Raw genomic sequence first — 10,492 nt, 5'->3', positions numbered from 1 at the left:
CCTAAGATTCCCATAGACAAAGAATGCAGCATATACCCCGATCTTGCCTCTGGGGGCATCATACACCGTCTGATGGGGTTCAGGAAACTCAGGCTCGAGAGACTCGAGCATAAACTTCCTGACGATGTACTGATATAGATCGACAGGCAGAGCACACTGGCACTCGCCAGCAGTACTCTTGTCATCGGCGTGCACCCCAGCCTCCTGGGCTGTACCCTCAAGATCGTAAGCAGAAGACATCTTGCAGATGAAAGAAGAAAACGATTTCAAGAGAATGCTCGACTGAAAAGGTGAGTATTCGCCGGAAATCGTTTTGAAGATGAAGAGAAAAGTGAAAGTGTGGATTACAAAGAACCCTCTCCCCCTTTATATACTAATCGCAATTAATGCGATGAATTTAATGCGGAAGAGAGAGAAATCGAAGGTGCAATGAAACTATGACACGTGGCAAAAAGCAAGCTGGCAACAGCTGTTGAAAGGACGCGTACCATTAATTTCGCGGCCACGCGCCCGAAAAATCGCGCCCACGCGCCTGAAAAAGCGTCTGGAATGACCATGTACTGTCACGTCACCATAACTTCCTGCACGTCCTGACACAGTCAGAAGAAACCGTCGCACGACGTTTCAGAGGTTTGGACTGTTCTTATCTTTTCACCGACTCTTCGAATTTCAAAAAATTCAAAAAGATTCAAAAGTAAGCGAGAAAATACCCCTTACCTTGGCAACCAAGTAACTGTAAGACAGGTGCGGGTACAGTGTTAAGGCAAAACCCTTCACATACTTAGCACCTGCAGGGAATTGAAGCCAAGAATACCTCGGCAACCAAGTAACTATAAGACGGGTGCGGGTACAGTGTCAAGGCAAAACCCTTCACATACTTAGCACCCGCAGGGAATTGACGCCAGGAATACCTTGGAAGTAAAGTAACCGTAACACGAGTGCGGGTACAGTGTTAAGGCAAAACCCTTCACATACCTAGCGCCCCGTAGGGAATTGAAACCAAGAAGGATCTTCTGGGCAATGCTTGCGGAAACGGGAATAACATCCCCGCATAGCGGGAACGTCGAAAACTACATTGTTTGAAGCTCCAAGATGGAATTGGTGGTTTTAACATAATTGATCACTATGTTCAAAACTACCAAAACCTCATGGAGAATCCACACAAGTGGGACTCAACGCTCCTGACTTGCGAGGAGGTTACAGACCTACCCGCATCATACCCAAAGATCAAGCAGGAAAGTCGGGAATTTCTGCAAGTGACATAAGGACTTCCGCGGGAAGAATCCCCATGGAAAACCTTAAAACTAAACCCTTTTCAAAACCCTTTGCTTAAGTCCAAAAGTTCACCTCACTTTATTAAACATTCATGAGAAGAACATTGGACTGGGGGGACTTGAAGAGGTAGGTCCCAGCAGAGCCCAGTTGGACCCGCAAGACTCACCTTGAAAAGAGACGTCTGCGCAGAAACCAATTGGATCCGCAGGACCCACCATGCTCAGAGACGTGACGTCCTTACGCGCAGTACGCAAGCTGTTCCCGCAGGAAATGCCTCCCAATGGTGAAGTACTCCGCCTGTTCCCGCAGCTGCGGATACAAGCCATCAGGGAAGGCCACCCGCGCAGCAAGGCTACACGCACAAGGCACTTAGCTCTCAATAATTCAGTTGTCACCTGAAGGAATGAGCAAAGCCGGGAGCAATCCCGCACAAAGGCGGGAGGGGGAATACTCCCGCCCAAATAAGCCAGTCCGTACGATACGGGAAGATCTTCTGTACTGTACCTGACGAGGTATGGGCAAAAGATCTGACCAAAGATACGACAGCTTATTGACAACAGTATGGCGAGCAGCATGCTCTTGTACTGTATGTCACTATTAGCCGCTGCCTACTCACCAACTCCTGTCATACCACGTGCATAGCCGGCAGTTGGTGGAAAAGGAATAGTACACAGCAGGCCTGGTCACTGTCAGCCGCTGCCTACCCACCAACTACCAGCATGGCACGTGCGTAGGCCACAGTTGGTAGAACAGGAATACTATTCAGCCGGCTATACCTTCTTGGAAACCTACCTTCGGCTATAAATACCCCAAATGGTATGATCATCTTATCATCATATACTATCTCGTATTACATATTATACCTGATATCTGCTCTAGCAATCTCTTAATATACATTTATATTTAAAGAGCAATCTAGTCTGATTCTCACGCCGGAGGGTGGTCACAAGGAGGAACCCCCCCCCCCCCTTCTCAGTGACGAGCTCACGGTGTCTGTTTTGCAGGTTATCAGAATAACCATCTTTTCCGGGTCTAACCCCTCGTGGGAAACATCTATCTAACCCCCAGGTTATCCGTAATCTGCCCGGGGTCCGATTAGTGTTTCTTCAGTAATGCAAACCCTAGAATATAAATCAGAAGGGAGAAAGGATCGATTGCTGACCGGAGTACAGTTACAGAAGCGGAGAGTGATCAGTGAACTGACGGATTAGAGACGACTGTCGTTACTTGAGGATTTCTGCTTGGTTTTGGTTAGGTTACATTTAGGGTGCTAATCGGGTAGGGTTCGCGGGTCCAATACACGAAAATTTGGTACAAACCCGGAACAAAAATCACACAAACATGAATATGACCTGCATATAACGACCTATTTGACCCGGGTTTTTTTTTTAATGTGTTTATGTGTTAATACTTTATAAATTTACATTTTGAGATTATAAAACAAACAGATTTTTACAACTTTCTTTTTTTTTTGTCAGTTTCCATTTTAGTTTTAGTTTTTGACATAAAGTACACTGTTGATTCAATTCATTACATGAGATACATTTTAGAAACATAAACATAAAATGCTAATGGGTTAAACGGATCAACTTACGAATATGTCAGGTTGACTTGAGCATAACCCTTTAGTTAAACGAGTTAGCAGGTTCGACTTGAAATTGACATGATCATATTAATACCAAACCCAAAGCCATGAATTTCGTGTTAGGTCTATGTTGTGTCAGAAATTCACACTCCTAGACTTACATTATAAAATTTAGACTCACCATAATTATCTATCATATTTTGGTGAATGAAGAAAGCTATTAAGTGTATGCAAAATTAGGATATCTAGTAAACCGTTATCTCCCATCAACTGTTTAAACATAAAAGAGTTGACAGGTTTATATGGTTTTCATAACGTTGTCTTTTGCCGATTTAACAGTCTAGCGATTTCCAAATTGAAACCAGCCGTGTTAATCGAACAAACCTTTTGTTTCCTGACATCAACTTGGTAAACCCTTGAAAGCGGTCGCCTCATCCTCCTTTCCACGTCTGGATGGAAAAAGGAAGTAGCAAACGTGATATAAGTCCAAGAGCAACGAATGCACAAACAGATTACAGTTTTCGAGAGTTGCAATTGGGTTGGGGTATAACACGCTTGAATAATACATCACAACCAAAAGCTTGACATAGGTTTAGAAGCGGTAAGGCAATGGTGATTTCAATTCTGGTTATCAAGGTCGTAACAAGGTGGTCGGGGTGATGCATGGATGTTAGAAGATGAAGTCATGGGAATAAAAGGAGTTGACAAAGAAAGTGGAGGAGTTTGGACTTGGAGAGGTGTGGGGATCAAAAGGAATTCTTTCGAGTATACATGGTAGACGTGCACAAATCGGGTTTACCTTGAAAACCCGAACCGGTTCGGAACCGGTTTTTTTCAAACCGGGTAGAAAATGACACCGGTTCCAGTCAGGAACCGGTTCGGTTCCCGACCCGAACCGATGCCCAGAAATGCAAACTTTTAGGAACCGGGTAGGGTTGGAACCGGAACCGGTTTTTACGTAAAAACCGGTTCCACCGGTTTTTTTTGAAATTAAAATATTATAGCCGTTAGGAACCGGTTCCAACGGCTATATAGCCGTTTTTGACCGTTGGAACCGGTTTTTTAACTACAAATAGGTTATTTTCTTACTATAAATAGCAAGGTTTGTTTGTGTACTTGTTAAACCACTTTCAAAACTATAAAACACACTCCAAACCACAATTAACCTTAAACCGACAACAAATGGCAACTAATGATGACGTTGTTATGGTGATCGAAACAACAAGATGCCCCGATGTTTGGGTTCATTACGATTTGTGTCTCATGACCGACTCACATGAGTTGGCACGTTGCAAATATTGCTCGAAGTTTCTTAAAGCAGAGTCCAACTCGACATTACGAAAACATACGAATAAGTATTGTCGAGAGAAAAGAAGTTTGGAAGCTAAAAAAACGGAAGTGGGAGAGTCGTCCGGCTCTACAACCCAAAAATAAGTATTCCCGGATTAAAACGACGGACTTTATTTTTTATGTTTTAGTTGTTATGTTTAGTATCGTTTAGGTTTTAATAATGTTTGTAACAGTTATTTTTTAAATAAATAAAATGTTCGTCATTAAAAAAGTAACAAAAATTAATCATGAGTAACAAAAGTAATTATAATAAAACAAATCAAAACTAAATATTAGTTGAACAAGTTACAAATAATTTTACCAAAACAAATAATTACAACTCTTCTTCGTCTTCATTCTCGTCTTCACCCTCGTCTTCGTTATCGGAAGAAACCCCGTCCTCCGCCTCCTCATCATGAATATTACCGTTAGAACCGGTTCCAACGGATCTATTGTCTCAAAAACCGGTTCCAACGGCTATATTACCGTTGGAACCGGTTCCAACGGCTAATTGGTGTCTAAAAAACCGGTTCCAACGGCTATATCTAGTTTGACTTTTGTTTGACTCTTCAAAAAAAACTCGTCGGAACCGGTTTTTCCAGGTACGAACCGAACCGGTTCCAATTAAGAACCGGGTAGGAACCAGGTTGGAACTGATACTGACATACAAATAGGAGAACCGGGTACGATTTTCGGGTACAAAAATACCCAAACCGGGTATTGTACCAACCGGGTTGGAACTGGAACCGGTTCCGGTTCGGTTCCACCAGTTAGGTTCCGGAACCGGTTTTTTTGTGCACGTCTAATACATGGGCAAGAGTTGATGAGCTAAACCAGAGAAATCGAAGATACGATAGTGAACAAAAAGGTAGAGTCTATAAGAATTCGTTTGGCTAATCATTAACCGACGCTCACCACGAAAATAAAGAAGAAAAATTTGTTATTAAAACACAAAGAATGAAAAACACTTCAACTTCAGCATATTTTCTAAATCCAACAACCGCTGAATTCATCTCATCATTGATCACACAATTGGATTCAAACCAAAGTTGCATAAAACACATAGTATCAAACTTATAGCAAAACAAACCGAAAGTTCAAATCTGGGCAAAGTTCCTTCTTATTTAATACAAGGTTTCCACTTCATCACAACATAAATAGCACTTAAATGGTCTAGTCCGATAGACGATCAAACTTTAAAGTGACCAGTCAATATGGTCAACAGACAAGTCGTACTGCCTCCCACCCTGTTGACCGGGTCCAAGCTCACCCGAGTAGCCGCCCGACTGCGAGATTTGACCCAAACCCAAATGGGCTTCATCAGTATCATAACCCCAGCCCGTTAAAAAGTGACCCTGGCCCTTAACCACGGTCCCGCTAGATGGTTGAACCATGTGTGCACCAGTATTAGTAACAGTATCGGTACCAACACGATGATCGGGATAATACTCAAGGGTCAAGGTTGGGTCTCTTGAAGCTGATGAGTGATTTGACAGAAGAGAGAGAGCACAATTGGAATCTTGAACTCCATTAAAAGGTCCAGGTGGCACGTTTGGGTTGATGTAAGGTGGCGGGTTGTCCAGGTTGCTCTGCCATGGAAGTGGCGACAGTTTAGTGGTGCCCGTAGGCGGTGCTCGGTGGTTAGGCCAGTGAACCCGCTCTCTTGAGCATGATGAAAAGTCCATCAGAAACCCTCCAGAAGTGCTTCTGTTTCCTGTCACAAAATAAAGAAAATTAGAGGCTTGACTTTTGTGGTCAACGGGCTTTTAGTCAAACTGTACATATGGGAAGCCTAAAGTCAAAAAAAGTTAAATTTCTTAACTGGTTTTGTTAGTCATTAGCCACAGTATGACTTTTGAGGTCAACTGTATGTATTAGTCTCAAAATGACATGAAAATTGAAATCAATAATTTTCCAAAATTTGATTGACAGCTACATAGTCAAAATCATATAGTTTGACCTTTTGTAGTCAACAATGTTTGAACTTTTAACCCCAATATAACATGAAATCATAAACTTTCGTAAGCTTTAAATAAAAAAAATTAACTATGAAGTATGAACTATATGCATTATAATTATAGCAGAACATTACCAGGAGTTAATGAAGTCAACAATGTTTTGAACTTTTAACCTCAATATAACATGAAATCAAAAAGTTTCGTAGTTTTAAATAAAAAAAATTAACTATGAACTATACGCATTAGAATTATACCAGAACATTAGCAGGAGTTGAAACTGCTTTAAAATTATACATATTATGTCAAAATTCAAAATTTTCCTCAGAAGTTTTAACTTTAAAAGTCAAAAGCCTTTCTAGTTTTTAGTTTTTTTTACTTACTTTCATTCATTTTCAGACAATCGAAGAACTTGCGATCTCCAAAGTCTAAAAGTTTCCTTTTTCTCATCATCTTTGGTCAATTTATTCCATAAAACCGTTTGGTTTCAGTTTCAAGGTTGTATTAATATCAAAATGATATGAAATTCTAACATTTCCAATTTTGAAGAGAAAAAGAGTCAGCCACATATAGACAAACATTACAAAGGGAATATATTGATGTATTAGCTAAAAGTTCATAGATTTTAACTTTTAACCATCTAAAAGTTTGACTTCAAGTTAAACAATGTAGACCTATAATCACTGTTTTTAATGAAATACAAGACTATTTTTCTACGGTAAACGCAGGGAAAAACATAGAAATGTAGAAAACAACCGTTAATAGCAATTTAAAGAGCGTACTTAAATACACAAATGAGATTTCATCCATACGGGTCAACTTAAAAAGCGTACTTAAATATGAACAAATCAAAAAAGTTGAAAGTCCCCCAACATGTTACTAAATCATTTCACGCTTCTAAACTGATTTATTCAAACAAACTAGACACATATTATTACAATAGTTTAGTTATTAACTTATCATAATCATATTCACTACAAGAAATTTTATATAAAAAAAGAAATACCCAACTCAATCTAATCATTTTTAGCTGTTACTCAATCCACCCATTTTGTAGCCAAGAAAAAAAATTATAAATTAACGTTATGGATATCTAACCAAAAATAGAGGAGGGAAGACTTCCATAGCGAGCCGATAGTAGAGTTCCGGATGTTGGCTTCCTTCTACGTTCATTGTGCCCCGCCAATCGTTTACGGCAACTCCTTTTCCCTTGATCAAACTCCGGTAGTTTATGGAACCTGTAACGAAATATGATCGATCAACAAATGTTATACACCTCTTTAGAGTATTCCCTGTCCTAGGCTCGGTCTAGTGGCCTTCATTTTTTATGAAAAACTACAAATAAAAAGGTTGCAATGCATCTCGCAAAATTCCCGAGACACTACCAAATGAGTGAGATTTTACCAGGTACGTTTGTTTGAGAAACCAGGTGCATTCTATAAAGGGTAAAATTAGCATGATATCTAACATTCAACCTTACCTTAAATCTTATCCTAAAATAGACCAAAAACAAATCAAGCAATCCCATCAAGTCCTTTTGCAACCCTAACCCTCTAAATCTAAAACACAAAAAACAAGTGCAAAAAACAAATATACAAATATGATGTTCAACTTAAAACACAAACCAATGCAAAACTCCCACAACTTTTGAGGACTAAAAAGCAGTCAAACTTTCACACTTCTCCCATGTGGGACAAGAAGTAAACACAAAAAACATGGCCTTGTCTACTAACATGTACATACACAACAAATACGTACATAACTAATATCTGTAGATCTACTGTCTACACTAACAAGTGCAACAAGAACATGTACTCAAAAACAAAAAAAAAGAAATTAATAATTATAATTATAATAATAATAATAAAGGGTTTGTAAGTTGACCTGCTGCACTGCTGGCAAAACCTCTGTTCAAGCCCATTAACAATAACCTTAGCAGTTTTAGAATGAACACCACACACTTTATGCCTTGAATAGTAAGTCTTAGCATCAGTCAGATCCAAGTTACACCCTTCCACCTGACACCTCGGTGGCTGCGGCCCAACAACCACCACATCACCACCAACAGTCTTCCCCTTCTTCACCGGCCCACCATCATCTTCAAAGCATATTTCTTCACCAAACTTCAAACCAATTTTCAGCAAAGAAGATGAACTTGAGCCACCCATATCCATGGTATCATCGGCTGGTGGGTCCTGTTGTAGAAACCTCAAAGTACTTATAACAATAACAATGGTATTAAAACATACAAAAACAAAGAAAGATAATTGAGACAAGACTCTTGTTGTCGCTGGTGATGATATGATTAACTTTTTGACTGGTTTTTTCTGACTGTTTAGGCTGAAGCAATGGACTGACAAAGATGGGGTAGGGCCAGCTTGGAGATGTACATTGTGTTTAATGACTTGTACTTTGCTGCAAGATAAAAGAAAAAGATAAAAAGGTGGAAGCTTTGTGGGAGTTGGAGAGGCTCTCCAATACAATACAATACTCTTTTTATGGTCACTGTGTTGTTTTCTGTGGAAAACAAACCAACTTCTTTCTTTGTTTCCTTTTCCTATTTGGGAGTATCAATACAAATGAAATGATGGGGTATGTTATTGTTATGTACTCATCAAGTTGAACTTTTACAATTTTTGCTTACTACGCACACTAGCTAACATTATACTATATATTATGCTGCTACAGTGTTTTCTTTAATATTGAAGAAACACTAAGTGACCCCGGGCAGATTATGGGTAATCTGGGGGCTAAGTAATGTTTCCCACGAAGGTTAGGTCCAGCAGAGTAAGTTGTACTTCAAGGAACCTGCAAAACAGACACCGTAAGCTCGTCACTGAGAAGGGGGGGGTTCCTCCTTGTGACCACCCTCCGGCGTGAGAATCAGTCTATATTGCTCTTTAAATATAAAAGTATATGAATACTATTAGAGCAATTATCAAGTAAGTTATACGAGATAGTAGATGATGAAATGATAATACCATTTGCTGTCTTTTATAGCCGAAGGTGGGTTTCCAAGGGGTTTAGCCGGCCCAACACGCTACCAACTGTAACCTATGCACGTGCCCTACCTGTGAGTGGTGGATAGGTAGCGGCTGACACAGAGTAGGCGTGCCGTGCACTCTTCGTCTTCTACCAACTGCAGGCTAGGCACGTGGTCTGGCAGGAGTTGGTGGGCAGGCGGCGGCTATTGGTCACAGTGCTGTGGCGTGCTGTCTGCCACGCTGCTGTCAGTGAGCTGTCGCATTCTTGGTCAGATCTTTTGTCTTTACCTCGTCAGGTATCACGCAAAAGATCCTCCATCATACAGACTGGCCCATTTTGGCGGGAGTTTTCCCCCTCCCGCCTCTGCTCATTCTTTCAGGTGACACTGAATATTTGTAAGTGTTAAGCCTTATGCGTGTAGCTATGCTGTGCGGGTAGCCTTCCCTGATGGCTTGTATCCGCAACTGCGGGAACAGGCGGGTTACTTTACCATTGGGAGGCTTTTCCCTGCGTATGCAGCTTGCATACTGCGCGTAGGCTTCTCTGAGCATGGTGGGTCCTGCGGGAGTAGATGGTCTTTGCGCAGACATCCCTGTTCAAGGTGAGTCATGCGGGACCAACTGAGCCCTGCTGGGACCTACCTCTTCAAGTCCCCCCAGTCCAATGTTCTTTTCACGAATGTCTAATAAAGTGAGGTGAACTTTTGGACTTAAGCAAAGGGTTTTGAAAAGGGGTTTTTGTAAGGTTCTCCATGGGGGTTCTTCCCGCGGAAGTCCTTGTCACTTGCAGAAATTCCCGAGTTTCCTGCTTGGTCTTTGGGTATGATGCGGGTAGGTCTGTAACCTCCTCGCAAGTCAGGAGCATTGAGTCTTAGTTGTGCGGATTCTCCCTGTGGTTCTGGTAGTTTTTTGAACATAGTGATCAATTATGTTTAAACCACCAATTCCATCTTGGAGCTTCAAACAACGTAGTACTCGATGTTCCCGCTATGCGGGGATATTATTTCCGTTTTCACAAGCATTGCCCAGAAGATCCTTCCTGGTTTCAATTCTCAGCGGGTGCTAGGTATGTGAAGGGTTTTGCCTTTACACTGTACCTGCATCCGTCTTATGGTTACTTTACTTCCAAGGTATTCCTGGCGTCCATTCCCTGCGGGTGCTAGGTATGTGAAGGGTTTTGCCTTTACACTGTACCCGCACCCGTCTTATGGTTACTTGGTTGCCAAATATTTTGGCTTCAATTCCCTGCGGGTGTTAGGTATGTGAAGGGTTTTGCCTTTACACTGTACCCACACCCGGCTTATGGTTACTTGTTTGCCAAGGTAAGGGGTATTTTCCCGCTTACTTTTTTGAACCTTAGTTTT

At 41.1% G+C, this 10,492-nt stretch overlaps 1 protein-coding gene across 1 annotated transcript; it reads right to left on the bottom strand.

Annotated features, from left to right (window-relative positions):
- Positions 1–5,329: 5,329 nt before the first annotated feature.
- On the bottom strand, positions 5,330–8,318 carry LOC143560916 (squamosa promoter-binding-like protein 9). Its single transcript, XM_077049108.1, has 3 exons — positions 8,029–8,318; positions 7,243–7,382; positions 5,330–5,903 (listed from the first exon to the last, which is right to left on the bottom strand). The coding sequence occupies exons 1-3, from the start codon at positions 8,316–8,318 to the stop codon at positions 5,386–5,388; spliced, it is 948 nt and encodes a 315-aa protein (XP_076905223.1). The 3' UTR covers positions 5,330–5,385.
- Between the last annotated feature and the right edge of the window lie 2,174 nt (positions 8,319–10,492).

This window comes from Bidens hawaiensis, unplaced genomic scaffold, assembly GCF_021521415.1.
Source record: "Bidens hawaiensis isolate Kalapana, Puna unplaced genomic scaffold, B.hawaiensis_p1.1 tig00020514_1, whole genome shotgun sequence".
Classification (NCBI taxonomy): Eukaryota; Viridiplantae; Streptophyta; class Magnoliopsida; order Asterales; family Asteraceae; genus Bidens; species Bidens hawaiensis.
The sequence above is the reverse complement of the archived record's forward strand: the minus strand, read 5'-3'. Positions and strand labels throughout refer to the sequence as shown.

Excerpts from the sequence above, each read along its gene's own strand:
- LOC143560916 (XM_077049108.1), bottom strand. The coding sequence starts at position 8,318 with ATGGATATGGGTGGCTCAAGTTCATCTTCTTTGCTGAAAATTGGTTTG. Across the intron at positions 7,383-8,028 it reads TTTTGCCAGCAGTGCAGCAG|GTTCCATAAACTACCGGAGT; the intron begins GTCAACTTACAA and ends ATTTCGTTACAG. Across the intron at positions 5,904-7,242 it reads TCTTCCCTCCTCTATTTTTG|GAAACAGAAGCACTTCTGGA; the intron begins GTTAGATATCCA and ends ATTTTGTGACAG.